The sequence below is a fragment of the Schistocerca nitens genome, chromosome 5 (genome assembly GCF_023898315.1).
Source record: "Schistocerca nitens isolate TAMUIC-IGC-003100 chromosome 5, iqSchNite1.1, whole genome shotgun sequence".
Classification (NCBI taxonomy): Eukaryota; Metazoa; Arthropoda; class Insecta; order Orthoptera; family Acrididae; genus Schistocerca; species Schistocerca nitens.
This window is the reverse complement of record NC_064618.1, coordinates 356,380,515-356,397,402: the sequence shown is the minus strand read 5'-3', so window position 1 is coordinate 356,397,402 and position 16,888 is coordinate 356,380,515. Positions and strand designations below refer to the sequence as shown.

General features: G+C 43.2%; 1 protein-coding gene across 1 annotated transcript in view; it reads right to left on the bottom strand.

Annotated features, from left to right (window-relative positions):
• Window positions 1-16,888, bottom strand: part of LOC126260178 (DNA polymerase eta) — a 210,439-nt gene that overhangs the window by 181,795 nt on the left and 11,756 nt on the right. The window contains exon 2 of the mRNA XM_049957441.1: window positions 10,472-10,606. Coding sequence (XP_049813398.1) covers window positions 10,472-10,606 — 135 coding nt within the window. The remainder of the gene's footprint in view (window positions 1-10,471; window positions 10,607-16,888) is intronic.

Below are 16,888 nucleotides of genomic sequence, written 5' to 3'. Positions count from 1 at the left end.
GAGATGGCTGGATCAGTCAATTGCTGTACATACTGCCCAATACAATGTGATTCACTTCAATGACTGCTTCACAGCCTGCGCCATCTAGATCATTCCTACCAACACCAACTTCTTTTCTGAACTACGCAGGTGGAAGTCTCCCTGCAATATATCCTGCGTTCCAGTAACCCCCCTTGGCCTCAACCCTACCTAGTCCCTGTACTTCACCCACCTTTCCCTGCTCCCACTCCAGCATTACACAGCCTTCTATTCCACCAATATACCCACTAACCTTTATCCACTTCTCCCCCCCCCCCCTGCACCTTCCAACTACACCTAGAAGCTCTACCCTGTCCCCACTTCGTCCCTGCATGCTCCCACAAGCAGCACTACACTCCTTCCATTTCTACCCTGCTATCTCTCCCCCTTCCCAACCCGCCTCCTTCCTAACCATCACCACCCACAGAATGCTTCTCTCATCACGCACAATTGCTGTATGCAGTCTGGCCTCTGCAGCCAGAGACAGTGTTCATGTGTGTGCGAGTTGTGCTTGCAGGAATGTGTGTGTCAGTGTATGCGTGTCCTATTTTAGAAGAAGGCCTTTAAGTGAAAGGTTAAATGTAGAGTAGTTTCTTTGTTGTGTCTGCCTGTGATTCGACGTTTCCTCTTTAATTCACTTCCCCATTTACAGTTGGTCATGGGATTTGTTTTGTTTGATTGCTGTTTACTCTGTTTTAGAGTAACTTCCATCACAATGATACATTCAGTGCCTCAAATCAGACAACATCACTACTTGCTAATTTGCTTCCAATAGCTTCCATAATAATATTATCCCAACAGCTGGAAATGCATGCCAGAATCTCCATGTTGTTATATTCCATATGATGACCAATGTCAAGACAATGTTCTACAATGGCAGATTTGCTCAGCTGTTGTAAACTTGTGTTCCATTTATTCTCAGTACACCAGCCCTCCACAGTCCTGATAGTCCGATCAATATGTGACACAATACAACTGCATGGAATATGGTACATCCTCACCATTCACAAACCTAGATCATTATTTATGTAACCTAAAATGTGCCTGATCTTAAATGATGGTCGGAAAACACACTTCACATCATATTTCCACAAGATATGACCAATCCAGTTCAAAATGCACCCTGTATAAGGCAAAAAGGCCATAGATTTTGGGCCAGCTTGGAATTATCATTACTCCTGCAGTGCACAGTCGGCCGATTACGCAACACACATCTAATCTCGCATGAACCATGGACCTTGCGGTTCGTGGGGAAGCTTGTGTGCCTCAGCGATACAGATAGTCGTACCGTAGGTGCAACCATAATGGAGGGGTATCTGTTGAGAGGCCAGACAAACGTGTGGTTCCTGAAGAGGGGCAGCAGCCTTTTCAATAGTTGCAAGGACAACAGTCTGGATGATTGACTGATCTGGCCTTGTAACATTAACCAAAACGGCCTTGCTGTGCTGGTACTGCGAACGGCTGAAAGCAAGGGGAAACTATGGCCGTAATTTTTCCCGAGGGCATGCAGCTTTACTGTATGATTGAATGATGATGGCGTCCTCTTGGGTAAAATATTCCGGAGGTAAAATAGTCCCCCATTCGGATCTCCGGGCGGGGACTACTCAAGAGGACGTCGTTATCAGGAGAAAGAAAACTGGCGTTATACAGATCAGAGCGGGGAATGTCAGATTCCTTAATCGGGCAGGTAGGTTAGAAAATTTAAAAAGAGAAATGGATAGGTTAAAGTTAGATATAGTGGGAATTAGTGAAGTTCAGTGGCAGGAGGAACAAGACTTCTGGTCAGGTGACTACAGGGTTATAAACACAAAATCAAATAGGGGTAATGCAGGAGTAGGTTTAATAATGAATAGGAAAATAGGAATGCGGGTAAGCTACTACAAACAGCATAGTGAACGCATTATTGTGGCCAAGATAGATACGAAGCCCACACCTACTACAGTAGTACAAGTTTATATGCTAACTAGCTCTGCAGATGACGAAGAAATTGAAGAAATGTATGATGAAATAAAAGAAATTATTCAGATAGTGAAGGGAGACGAAAATTTAATAGCCATGGGTGGCTGGAATTCGGTAGCAGGAAAAGGGAGAGAAGGAAACTTAGTAGGTGAATATGGATTGGGGCTAAGAAATGAAACAGGAAGCCGCCTGGTAGAATTCTGCACAGAGCACAACTTAATCATAGCTAACACTTGGTTTAAGAATCATGAAAGAAGGTTGTATACATGGAAGAACCCTGGAGATACTAAAAGGTATCAGATAGATTATATAATGGTAAGACAGAGATTTAGGAACCAGGTTTTAAATTGTAAGACATTTCCAGGGGCAGATGTGGACTCCGACCACAATCTATTGGTTATCGCCTGTAGATTAAAACTGAAGAAACTGCAAAAAGGTGGGAACTTGAGGAGATGGGACCTGGCTAAACTGAAAGAACCAGAGGTTGTACAGAGTTTCAGGGAGAGCATAAGGGAACAATTGACAGGAATGGGGGAAAGAAATACAGTAGAAGAAGAATGGGTAGCTTTGAGGGATGAAGTAGTGAAGGCAGCAGAGGATCAAGTAGGTAAAAAGACGAGGGCTAGTAGAAATCCTTGGGTAACAGAAGAAATATTGAATTTAATTGACGAAAGGAGAAAATATAAAAATGCTGTAAATGAAGCAGGCAAAAAGGAATACAAACGTCTCAAAAATGAGATTGACAGGAAGTGCAAAATGGCTAAGCAGGGATAGCTAGAGGACAAATGTAAGGATGTAGACGCTTATCTCACTAGGGGTAAGATAGATACTGCCTACAGGAAAATTAAAGAGACCTTTGGAGATAAGAGAACCACTTGTATGAACATCAAGAGCTCAGATGGAAACCCAGTTCTAAGCAAAGAAGGGAAAGCAGAAAGGTGGAAGGAGTATATAGAGGGTCTATACAAGGGTGATGTACTTGAGGACAATATTATGGAAATGGAAGAGGATGTAGATGAAGATGAAATGGGAGATACGATACTGTGTGAAGAGTTTGACAGAGCACTGAAAGACCTGAGTCGAAACAAGGCCCCCGGAGTAGACAACATTCCATTGGAACTACTGACGGCCTTGGGAGAGCCAGTCCTGACAAAACTCTACCATCTGGTGAGCAAGATGTATGAAACAGGCGAAATACCCTCAGACTTCAAGAAGAATATAATAATTCCAATCCCAAAGAAAGCAGGTGTTGACAGATGTGAAAATTACCGAACTATCAGGTTAATAAGCCACAGCTGCAAAATACTAACACGAATTCTTTACAGTACAGGCGAATGGAAAAACTAGTAGAAGCCGACCTCGGGGAAGATCAGTTTGGATTCCGTAGAAATACTGGAACACGTGAGGCAATACTGACCCTACGACTTATCTTAGAAGAAAGATTAAGGAAAGGCAAACCTATGTTTCTAGCATTTGTAGACTTAGAGAAAGCTTTTGACAATGTAAACTGGAATACTCTCTTTCAAGTTCTAAACGTGGCAGGGGTAAAATACAGCCTGCGAAAGGCTATTTACAATTTGTACAGAAACCAGATGGCAGTTATAAGAGTCAAGGGACATGAAAGGGAAGCAGTTGTTGGGAAGGGAGTAAGACAGGGTTGTAGCCTATCCCCGATGTTATTCAATCTGTATATTGAGCAAGCAGTAAAGGAAACAAAAGAAAAATTCGGAGTAGGTATTAAAATTCATGGAGAAGAAGTAAAAACTTTGAGGTTCGCCGATGACATTGTAATTCTGTCAGAGACAGCAAAGGACTTGGAAGAGCAGTTGAACGGAATGGACAGTGTCTTGAAAGGAGGATATAAGATGAACATCAACAAAAGCAAAACGAGGATAATGGAATGTAGTCAAATTAAATCGGGTGATGCTGAGGGGATTAGATTAGGAAATGAGGCACTTAAAGTAGTAAAGGAGTTTTGCTATTTAGGGAGTAAAATAACTGATGATGGTCGAAGTAGAGAGGATATAAAATGTAGACTGGCAATGGCAAGGAAATCGTTTCTGAAGAAGAGAAATTTGTTAACATCGAGTATAGATTTAAGTGTCAGGAAGTCGTTTCTGAAAGTATTTGTATGGAATGTAGCCATGTATGGAAGTGAAACATGGACGATAACCAGTTTGGACAAGAAGAGAATAGAAGCTTTCGAAATGTGGTGGTACAGAAGAATGCTGAAGATAAGGTGGGTAGATCACGTAACTAATGAGGAGGTATTGAATAGGATTGGGGAGAAGAGAAGTTTGTGGCACAACTTGACTAGAAGAAGGGATCGGTTGGTAGGACATGTTTTGAGGCATAAAGGGATCACAAATTTAGCATTGGAGGGCAGCGTGGAGGGTAAAAATCGTAGAAGGAGACCAAGAGATGAATACACTAAGCAGATTCAGAAGGATGTAGGTTGCAGTAGGTACTGGGAGATGAAGAATCTTGCACACGATAGAGTAGCATGGAGAGCTGCATCAAACCAGTCTCAGGACTGAATACCACAACAACAACAACAACAACATCTAATCTGTCTTTCACTATAACTATTCTGAAGAAAGGTGACTTTTGAGATAGGCTAACTAAGCTAACAAATTCTCAGAGTCCACGGTGACAAGCCCTACAAAGCAAGGTAAGAGTAGGCTTCCTATAAACGGCATATCCCACCAATGTAACATCGACCTTCCTCTTGACCAACACATCAAGGAAGGGATTACAACCATCCATTTCCACCTCTGTCATAAAACAAATATTAGGTTAGATTGAATTCAGATGTTCTAAAAAGTCGTTGAAACTCTCACTGCCATGAGGCCAATTAACAAAAACTCCTCTGGATATCTGAAAAAACACACAGGTTTCAAAGACGCCGACTCCAAGGCATGTTTCTCAAAGTCCTCCTTAAAGAAATTGGCAATAAAAGATGACAATAGGCTTCTCATTGCAATTCGATCTGTGTGCTCATAGTATTGGTCATTGAATAAAAAATAAGTGAAAGTGAAACACACACTGAAATAGATTTGTTAATTTGGCACTAAATCTAATCTCAATCAACTGTAACAACTCAGACTGTGGAACACCAGTGAAAAGAGAGACCACATCAAAACTTACTTGAATATCAGAGTTGTTTAAATGCATTTCCTCTAATCAATGAAAGAACTCTGCCAAGTTATTAACAATTTCCAGTTCAATTTTTCCATTCACTGTATTCCCTTGAACTCCCATTTATTTTACACTAATGGAAACTTCTCAGAAATTGTCCAGCATCAGAGCTCTATAGGAGGAAAATCGTAGCATTGGACGTAGTCGAGCAGTGGATCCAACAGGGTTTCAGTGTTGCTCACAATGACCTCTATAGGACTCAACAGAGTAGCAAGGTGTTTTGTTACACAGTATGTCGGTGCTCCAATGTTAATCACAATAGGACTAAACATCACACCCAAATCCTCCGCTAAGCGATCAAATCAAAATGACCAGGCAATCTCACCTGTGGGGTCATTCTGCTCCACGACAATACAAAGCCTCATATGGCCAACACAGTCATGGCACTCTTGCAGAAATTCAAATGGGAGGTCTTCGACCACCCTCCATACAGTCCGGACCTCTTTCACTGTGATTACACCATTTTTTGTCCCCTTAAAAAGCTCTGAGGGGCAAATGATTCACCTTGGATGACAACGTCCAGCTGTACGTGCGGAACTGTTTAACATTGCAGCTCTGGGAATTTTATGAGACAGCCATTCATCGCCTTTCGTCACAGTGGGACAAGTGTCTCAACAGCCAGGGTCAATACTTCTAACACAGAGGTACTTTTTCTGTAATTATGTCTCCGGCTCGTTTATTTTTGAACACCCCTTATATCATCTAGCGTGGATCCCTAGAACAAAAAACTGTGCCCAGTAGTTGAAAGAAAGCACAGATAACATCCATCTACAACAGGGTAGTAAAAGTAATCCACAAAACTACAATTCACTATCTTTGACATCAATTAGTTGTAGACTCTTAGAACATATTCTGAGCTCAAACATGATGAGGTATCTTGAACAGAATGATCTCCTCTACGCCAACCAGCAAGGATTGCGGAAACATCTATCATGTGAAACCCAACTCGCACTTCTCTCACAAGATACTAAAAGCTTTGGACAAGGCAGTCAGGTACATGCCGTATTTCTTGATTTCCACATAAGCATTTGACTCAGTACCACACCTCCACTTATTGTCCAAGTTTGATCATATGGACCATGAAGTGAAATTTGCGACTGGTTTGAGGACTTTTTGGTAGGGAGGGCACAGCATGTTATCTTGGATGGAGAGTCCTTGTCAGATGTAGAAGTAACTTCAGGTATACCCCACGGAAGTGTGTTGGGACCCTTGCTGTTCATGTTTTCTGTTAATGACCTTGCGGTCAATATTATTAGTAACCTCAGACTTCCTGCAGATAATGCAGTTCTCTATAATGTTGTATAGTCTGAAAAAAGCTGTATAAATATTCAGTTAGCTCTTGATAAGATTTCAAAGTGGTGAAAAGATTGGCAACTTGCTTTAAATTTTCAGAAGTGTAAAACTGTGTACTTCACAAAATTAAAAAAAAAAAAAAAAGTAGTATCCTCCGATTACAATACCAGTGAGTCACAACTGGAATTGGCCAACTCATACAAATACCTGGGTGTAACGCTTTGCAGGAATATGAATGGAATGATCGCATAGGCTCAGTTGTGGGTAAAGAATGTGGTAGACTTTGGTTTATTGGTAGAATATTGGGGAAGTGCAATAAGTATACAAAGGAGACTGCTTACAAATTACTTGTGCAAACCATTCTATAATAATGCTCAACTGTGTAGAACCCATACTAAATAGAACTAACAGGGGATACTAAACATATATGGAGAAGGGCAGCAAGAAAGGTTACAGTTTTGTTTGAGCTGCAGGAGAGTGTTAGAGTAACACTGAAGAAACTGAATTGGCAGTCTCTTGAGGACAGATGTAGACTATCCTGAGGAAGTCAACTGACAAAAGTTTTAAGAACAGGCCTTAATGATGACTCCAGGAATATACTGCAACCCCTACATATCACTCACAAAGGGATCATGATGACAACATTAGAATTATTATTATTATTTTTATTCGATTAACTGGTTTAAATGTATTTTTTTTATATTTAATCCTTTGAATGTCATTTTCATCATTACACTGATTTTATAATTGCTTTAATTTTTTCTTTCTATCACTCTTTTTTTCATTTGAAAACTGCCTGTGTCACCTATAACGTGTAACCAAGTGCCAATAATGATTGCTCATCAGTTGGTATCAAGTCTGCTCTTCTATCCATGCAAGGATAGTTTCAGGTAAAGTTAGAAATTATTAGAATGAGATTTTCACTCTGCAGCGGAGTGTGCGCTGATATGAAACTTCCTGGCAGATTAAAACTGTGTGCCCGACCGAGACTCGAACTCGGGACCTTTGCCTTTCGCGGGCAAGTGCTCTACAATCTCAGCTACCGAAACACGACTCATGCCCGGTCCTCATAGCTTTACTTCTGCCAGTATCTCGCCTCCTACCTTCCAAACTTTACAGAAGCTCTCCTGCGAACCTTGCAGAACTGGCACTCCTGAAAGAAAGGATATTGCGGAGACATGGCTTAGCCACAGCCTGGGGGATGTTTCCAGAATGTTCACTTTTAGGGATGAAATTGAAATTTTTCTGTTTTGAGTTTGCTTGTAGCGGCCAGCTTCAACTGCTGTGGGCAGAGCAAGTGTGGTTAATAGTTCTGCGGCAGGTTGTTGACCACCACTTTCTCGGATACATTGCACTCCACAAGGTTGTAGTTATGTTAGGACATGAATGTAAATTCTGTGCCTCAAAACACATCATCTGCTCCAATTCAAACACTGGTCATTTAAATCCAGCAGTGGACAGAGAAACTCATGTTTCCGTCACATCTGATACCAGCCACGTTACATGTAACAACACTCCACTTCAATACTTGGGAAGTGACCTGTAATGTCTTCATGTCGTCATTAAATGGGAGGCAATCGATGCGGCAACACTGTAGCCACAAATGATAGACATCATCTAACAATTAATTTTAATCAGACTGTGGTAGTAGTAGTAGTAGTAGTAGTTCAAGTAGAAAAATTTACTATAATGAAATATTTGAAATCAAAAGAGTACCAAGTGCAATTAAAAAGCCAACCCTGCTAGTAATTGTTTGTTTTGGTGTTGACATACCTTGTTTGAAAGCCCTCATTTTCTTCTATATAAACAACATCTTATATCCTCTAGATCTTATGTATTTCAAGATACATCTTTATTTGAAATTATTGTTGTCACAATAATTCCACAATGTTCAAAATTTGAAATATAATATTTACAATGTTTCAGAGAGCCCTAAATTTTCTATATTTAAAAATTTATATTTTTGCTACAAAAAATATATTATTTAAAACCCTGAGCGCCATGTCCATAATATTATGTTGTCTTCAACGTTAGAAATAATGTCATACCCATAATATTAAGTTGTCTTCAATGTTAGAAATAATGCAACACCCAAATATTACAGGCACAACATCTTCATGAGGATAGCCATGCTCATTGCATTACTGGCTTGGAATATCTCATTAGGATGTTGTGCTTGTAGTATTACAGGTATGGCTTTATTTCCAACATTGGAACAGGTTCACAGATAAGTGAGCTGCTCGAAGACTTCTTAAGTTACAGAACCCAGTATGAGTATGTTGACCTTGATGGTGAGTGTTCATCAGAGAGAAGGGCATCATTAGAAATGCTGCACAGAAGTGTGATAGGACCACTATCATTCTCTACACTGATCAGCCAGAACATTATGACCACCAACTTAATAGCCAGTACGTCCACCTTTGACACAGGTAACAGGTGCGACAGGTCATGGCAAAGCACCAATGGGGCATTGGTGCATCACTGGAGGGAGGTGGAATCGCGTCTGCACACTCAACTCACCTAATTCCCGTAAATTCCAGGGAGGGTGTCGGTGAGCTCTGCCACATTCAATCATATCCCAGATGTGTTCGATCGGGTTCAGATCTGGTGAGTTGGGGCACCAGCTCATCAACTGGAACCTATCACTGTGTTCCTCAAATCACTCCATCACACTCCTTGCCTTGTGACATCGTGCATTATGTTGTTGAAAAATGCCACTGCCATAGGGAAACATGATCGTTCTGAAGAGCTGTACGTGGTCAGCAACCAGTGTATAATACTCCCTGGCTGTCCTGGTGTCTTGCACAAGCTCCACTGGATGCATGGATGCCTACATAAATGTTTCTCCAGAGCAAAATGGAGCTGCTGCCAGCTTGTCTCCATCCTGCGCTACATTTATCACGGAGCTGTTCCCCTGGAAGATGACGGATTTGGGGCCTCCCATCAGCACAATGGAGACGGTACTGAGATTCATCAGACCAAGCAACACTCCGCCACACCCCTTGTCCTGTTTTACCAGTCTCCCCAGCCTACGACATCCAACATATGTAACAAGGGGTGGCTGCCCAATCCCATGATGTCTGGACATTGTTTCACTTTGGTTTTGCCTCATGCTGAGGACACTTACTACAGCACTCCTTGAACACCCGACAAGTTGTGCTGTTCCCAAAATGTTCGTTCTGACCCTTCGGGTCATCATCACAATCTGCCCTCGGTCAAACTCAGATAGATTGTGCACCTTCGACATTCTACACATGGACAGCATGCTCACTGATACTACACGCACTGTCGATGGGTCTGACTAGCAGTCATTCCTTGCCCAGTGACCCTGCTATCGCCCGGACGGCTTTATACCAATAGTAGGTCAGTGGTCATAATGTTCTGGCTTATCAGTTTATGTAAGTATAAACATAATAGGCTCTGGTCCTGCATCTGTTTCCTCAGCAGCAGATAAGGCTTTCCAAATTTGACAGAGAGAATGGGCATTTAGGAGACAAGCTGCCTCTTAAGGTGTTCCAAGATCTTTGATGTGGATGTCTCTGTGGCATGGTGGCTCACACTTGTAATACGATCCACTCAGTCCTGGACAATGTTTCTATGTTCAATGTTAATTAACAGACCATACAGCATTCAGTTTGCTGTGCATTACCAACATCCTTTTGAAGTTTCTTCCCGCTGAAAACCGAATCCAAATAAGAGAAGGTTAGTGTCCTCTTTCCACTCTGCAAAATACATGCAAACAGCAAATAAATAGACAGAAAGGCGAACGGTCAAAAACAATCCTATGGCTGAGCTGAAATGTGGTGATTGACCTCTGCTATAAACTTGAATGCAACACCAGCAATGCCTCACTGTCTGGATGGAGTAAAGTTAGCCAATTTACTTAAGACCACTGCATACAATACTTAAAGAATGCACTTTGGCCATTCCTTCTAACTTAAATGGAATTATCCACTTTTCTAGGCAGAGAAAAGGAAAACTAATTTAAGCACAGCATACTTACTTGCTAATATCTGCCTTTCCTCTTACAGATGGAACCGAAACTAGAACGATATCAGGGCATTTCTTTCTGGCTTCTTTACCTCTCAAGTGACGAGTTACTCCAAAAGCTCTGGCCTCATAATTTACAGCTATTATTCTGTAAATAGCAACATATGATACAGTTCATTATTTGATTATATAAATAAAGTAAATAGTAAATTTAAACAATTTATTTGGGTGTGATTATAGACTGTATGTGCACTTAGGGTCAATTGAACTTAGCAGTATTGGACATCGGTTTTGACCCAAGGTACGATGATGATGATGATGATGATGATGATGATGATGATGTGGCGTGTTATGTCATACACATAGAAACAGAAAGAGAATATAACACTGACAATACTTGTTTCACACGTCTCAATTTTTGGAATGTAGACTGAGGTGACAGACTAATCTGTTGCGTGGCCGTAAGTCCAGCTCTAGATAAACAGTGACAGGATGGTTGTGAGGTGGCAAAGTGCAACTGAAGGTTTCAGTTAACCCTATATTTTAGTCTGGACAAGCAACCAAATGTATTGGAATGATCATACACATTTTTACATACTGTTCTGGAACTCAGACTGGATTATTAAGAAAAATATGTCCCGCAATGGTCCCATCACTTTGTCACCCAGTTTCTTCTCAAATCTATATCCATAATGCTCCTCTTCCAGCACTTCAAATTATGACAACAATGCCAATTCACGTAAATGTGAGTTCCCTTTTATCTCACGGTTATACAATGCTCTATAAACAGATTAAATGCATTTGTTTGTAGCTACACTACAATGATGGTTCACACACATTATCATACTTGTGCTGTGCAAGGTCCACAGAACATAGAAATTATGGATAAAAATTTAGGAGGAAAGTGACTGAAACAACGATGGAATCATAATGATGGATTTTTTTCTCTGTGAATGAAATAGTGAAATCTGAATTTCAGAAACAAATGGAAAAAGTGGTGCCATAATATGATAGAGTTTTACTAAAATGATTTAAGTTAGAGAAAAAATAACACACAACAGCTAGTGAAATGACTTACAGAAATCTCTGGAATTGAGAAATGTTGTGATTGTGTTACTTCTGAACACGACACACACACACACACACACACACACACACACACATACACAAAAGCAGCTATATACCCATCAGTCAATGTAAAAGACATTTTCTAAAATTGTCACCAAACACACTGTAGAAATCATACAAAAATTTTCACAAAAATGAAGAAGCTTGTTTTAGAAGTGGATACAATTCAACAGAACATTTGTAAGCAGTGAACAATACTGTACAATGGAGCAATCATTATTAATTATCTGTGCTTGGGACTAATACAGAGGGGCCAAAAAAAATGTATCCACTGTTAAAAAGTGCAAAACTTGCAAACTAATTGACGGAGTTGTCTCATTTTTGGTGAAAGTGTACCCTAAAGTCCAACTTAAAGATATCATTGTAGGTGTTCGAAATGGTCACCATTAACATCCACACACAAACGATGCCGTCGAACTGCAGCATGAACTACTGACTGCAACGTGTTCGGTTGGATATTTGTACAAGAGCGAAACATTCCACGTGGGAAAAATACATCTAAAAACAAAGATGATGTAACTTACCAAACGAAAGCATTGGTATGTTGACAGACACACAAACAAACACAAACACAAAATTCAAGCTTTCGTAACCCACGGTTGCCTCATCAGGAAAGAGGGAAGGAGGGGGAAAGACGAAAGGATGTGGGTTTTAAGGGAGAGGGTAAGGAGTCATTCCAACTCCGGGAGCAGAAAGACTTACCTTGGGGGGGGGGGGGGGAAAGGGACAGGTATACACTCGCGCACACACACACATATCCATCCGCACATATACAGACACAAGTAGACATATGTAAAGGCAAAGAGTTTGGGCAGAGATGTCAGTCGAGGCAGAAGTACAGAGGCAAAGATGTTGTTGAATGACAGGTGAGGCGTGAGCAGCGGCAACTTGAAATTAGCGGAGGTTGAGGCCTGGTGGGTAATGGGAAGAGAGAATATATTGAAGGGCAAGTTCCCATCTCCAGAGTTCTGATAGGTTGGTGTTAGTGGGAAGTATCCAGATAACCCGGACGGTGTAACACTGTGCCAAGATGTGCTGGCCGTGCACCAAGGCATGTTTAGCCATGGAGTGATCCTCATTACCAACAAACACTGTCTGCCTGTGTCCATTCATGCGAATGGACAGTTTGTTGCTGGTCATTCCCACATAGAATGCATCACAGTGTAGGCAGGTCAGTTGGTAAATCACGTGGGTGCTTTCACACTTGGCTCTGCCTTCGATCGTGTTCACCTTCCGGGTTACAGGACTGGAGTAGGTGGTGGTGGGAGGGTGCATGGGACAGGTTTTACACCGGGGGCAGTTACAAGGGTAGGAGCCAGAGGGTAGGAAAGGTGGTTTGGGGATTTCATAAGGATGAACCAAGAGGTTACGAAGGTTAGGTGGACAGCGGAAAGACACTCTTGGTGGAGTGGGGAGGATTTCATGAAGGATGGATCTCATTTCAGGGCAGGATTTGAGGAAGTTGTACCCCTGCTGGAGAGCCACATTCAGAGTCTGATCCAGTCCCGGATAGTATCCTGTCACAAGTGGGGCACTTTTGGGGTTCTTCTGTGGGAGGTTCTGGGTTTGAGGGGATGACGAAGTGGCTCTGGTTATTTGCTTCTGTACCAGGTCGGGAGGGTGGTTGCGGGATGCGAAAGTTGTTTTCAGGTTATTGGTGTAATGGTTCAGGGATTCAGGACTGGAGCAGATTCGTTTGCCACGAAGACCTAGGCTGTAGGGAAGGGACCATTTGATATGGAATGGGTGGCAGCTGTCATAATGCAGGTACTGTTGTTTGTTGGTGGGTTTGATGTGGACGGATGTGTGAAGCTGGCCACTGGACAGATGGAGGTCAACGTCAAGGAAAGTGGCATGGGATTTGGAGTAGGACCAGGTGAATCTGATGGAACCAAAGGAGTTGAGGTTGGAGAGGAAATTCTGGATTTCTTCTTCATTGTGAGTCCAGATCATGAAGATGTCATCAATAAATCTGTACCAAACTTTGGGTTGGCAGGCCTGGGTAACCAAGAAGGCTTCCTCTAAGCGACCCGTAAGTAGGTTGGCGTACGATGGGGCTATCCTGGTACCCATGGCTGTTCCCTTTAATTGTTGGTATGTCTGGCCTACGAAAGTGAAGAAGTTGTGTGTCAGGATGAAGCTGGCTAAGGTAATGAGGAAAGAGGTTTTAGGTAGGGTGGCAGGTGATCGGCGTGAAAGGAAGTGCTCCATCGAAGCGAGGCCCTGGACTTGCGGAATACCTGTGTGTAAGGAAGTGGCATCATTGGTTACAAGGATGGTTTCCGAGGGTAACAGATTGGGTAAGGATTCCAAGCGTTCGAGAAAGTGGTTGGTGTCTTTGATGAAGGATGGGACTGCATGTAATGGGTTGAAGGTGTTGATCTACGTAGGCAGAGATATGTTCTGTGGGGGCTTGGTAACCAGCTACAACGGGGCAGCCAGGATGATAGGGTTTGTGAATTTTAGGAAGTAGGTAGAAGGTAGGGGTGCGGGGTGTCGGTGGGGTCAGGAGGTTGATGGAGTCAGGTGAAAGGTTTTGCAGGGGGCCCAAGGTTCTGAGGATTCCTTGAAGCTCCACCTGGACATCAGGAATGGGGTTACCTTGGCAAACTTTGTATGTAGTGTTGTCTGAAAGCTGACGCAGTCCCTCAGCCACATACTCCCGACGATCAAGTACCATGGTCATGGACCCCTTGTCCGCCGGAAGAATGATGATGGATCGGTCATCACGGATAGCCTAGGCTTCAGCAGTGGTGATGTTGGGAGTAGGATTAAGGTTTTTCAAGAAGGACTGAAAGGCAAGGCTGGAAGTGAGAAATTCCTGGAAGGTTTGGAGAGGGTGATTTTGAGGAAGAGGAGGTGGGTCCCGCTGTGACGGAGGATGGAACTGTTCCAGGCAGGGTTCAATTTGGATAGTGTCTTGGGGAGTTGGATCATTAGGAGTAGGATTAGGATTATTTTTCTTCTTGGCAAAGTGATATTCAAAGCAGAGAGTGCGAGTGTAGGACAGTAAATCTTTGACAAGGGCTGTTTGGTTGAATCTGGGAGTAGGGCTGAAGGTGAGGCCTTTCGATAGGACAGAGGTTTCGGATTGGGAGAGAGGTTTGGACGAAAGGTTAACTACTGAATTAGGGTGATGTGGTTCCAGATAGTGTTGAATAGAATTTTGAGGTTTTGGGTGGAGTGAAGCTGGAAGTGGGAGACTGAGTAGATGGGAGAGGCTGGGTCTGTGTGCAATGAGAGGAGGATGAGGTTTGCTGGAAAGGTTGTGGAGGGTGAGTGAGTTGCCTTTCCGGAGGTGGGAAACCAGGAGATTGGATAGTTTTTTGAGGTGGAGGGTGGCATGCTGTTCTAATTTGCGGTTGGCCTGTAGGAGGATGTTCTGAACAGCCAGTGTGGATGTGGGAGAGGAAAGACTGAGGACTTTTATTAAGGATAGGAGTTGACGGGTGTGTTCATTGGCTGAGTTGATGTGTAGGTGAAGGATTAGGTGGGTGAGGGCTATGGATTGATCAGTGTGGAACTGGTATAGGGACTGATGGAAAGAAGGGTTACAGCCAGAGATGCGAACTTTAAGTGTGAGGCCTTTGGGGGTAATGCCAAATGTCAGACAAGCCTGAGTAAAACTTGCCCTTCAATATATCCTCTCTTCCCGTTACCCACCAGGCCTCAACCTCCGCTAATTTCAAGTTGCCGCCGCTCATACCTCACCTGTCATTCAACAACATCTTTGCCTCTGTACCTCTGCCTCAACTGACATCTCTGCCCAAATTCTTTGCCTTTACATATGTCTGCTTGTGTCTGTATACGGGCGGATGGATACGCGCGCGCGTGTGTGTGTGTGTGTGTGTGTGTGTGTGTGTGTGTGTGTGTGTGTGTGTGTGTGTGTATATATATATATATATATATATATATATATACCTGTCCCTTTTCCCTCCCCAAGGTAAGTCTTTCCGCTCCCGGGATAGGAATGACTCCTTACCCTCTCCCTTAAAACCCACATCCTTTCGTCTTTCCCCCTCCTTCCCTCTTTCCTGATGAGGCAACCGTGGGTTGCGAAAGCTTGAATTTTGTGTGTGTGTTTGTGTGTCTATCAACATACCAACGGTTTCGTTTGGTAAGTTACATCATCTTTGTTTTCTTTGTTTTATATATATCTGCTTGTGTCTGTATATGTGTGGATGGATATGTGTGTGTGTGTGCGTGCGCGAGTGTATACCCGTCCTTTTTTTCCCCCTAAGGTAAGTCTTTCCGCTCCCGGGATTGGAATGACTCCTTACCCTCTCCCTTAAAACCCACATCCTTTCGTCTTTCCCTCTCCTTCCCTCTTTCCTGATGAGGCAACAGTTTGTTGCGAAAGCTTGAATTTTGTGTGTATGTTTGTGTTTGTTTGTGTGTCTGTCGACCTGCCAGCGCTTTCATTTGGTAAGTCACATCATCGGAAATTGAAATAAGAACACCGTGAATTCATTGTCCCAGGAAGGGGAAACTTTATTGACACATTCCTGGGGTCAGATACATCACATGATCACACTGACAGAACCACAGGCACATAGACACAGGCAACAGAGCATGCACAATGTCGGCACTAGTACAGTGTATATCCACCTTTCGCAACAATGCAGGCTGCTATTCTCCCATGGAGACGATCGTAGAGATGCTGGATGTAGTCCTGTGGAACGGCTTGCCATGCCATTTCCACCTGGCGCCTCAGTTGGACCAGCGTTCGTGCTGGACGTGCAGACCGCGTGAGACGACGCTTCATCCAGTCCCAAACATGCTCAATGGGGGACAGATCCGGAGATCTTGCTGGCCAGGGTAGTTGACTTACACCTTCTAGAGCACGTTGGGTGGCACGGGATACATGCGGACGTGCATTGTCCTGTTGGAACAGCAAGTTCCCTTACCGGTCTAGGAATGGTAGAACGATGGGTTCGATGATGGTTTGGATGTACCGTGCATATTCAGTGTCCCCTCGACGATCACCAGTGGTGTACAGCCAGTGTAGGAGATCGCTCCCCACACCTTGATGCCGGATGTTGGCCCTGTGTGCCTCGGTCGTATGCAGTCCTGATTGTGGCGCTCACCTGCATGGCGCCAAACACGCATACGACCATCATTGGCACCAAGGCAGAAGCGACTCTCATCGCTGAAGACGACACGTCTCCATTCGTCCCTCCATTCACGCCTGTCGCGACACCACTGGAGGCGGGCTGCACGATGTTGGGGCGTGAGCGGAAGATGGCCTAACGGTGTGCGGGACCATAGCCCAGCTTCATGGAGACGGTTGTGAATGGTCCTC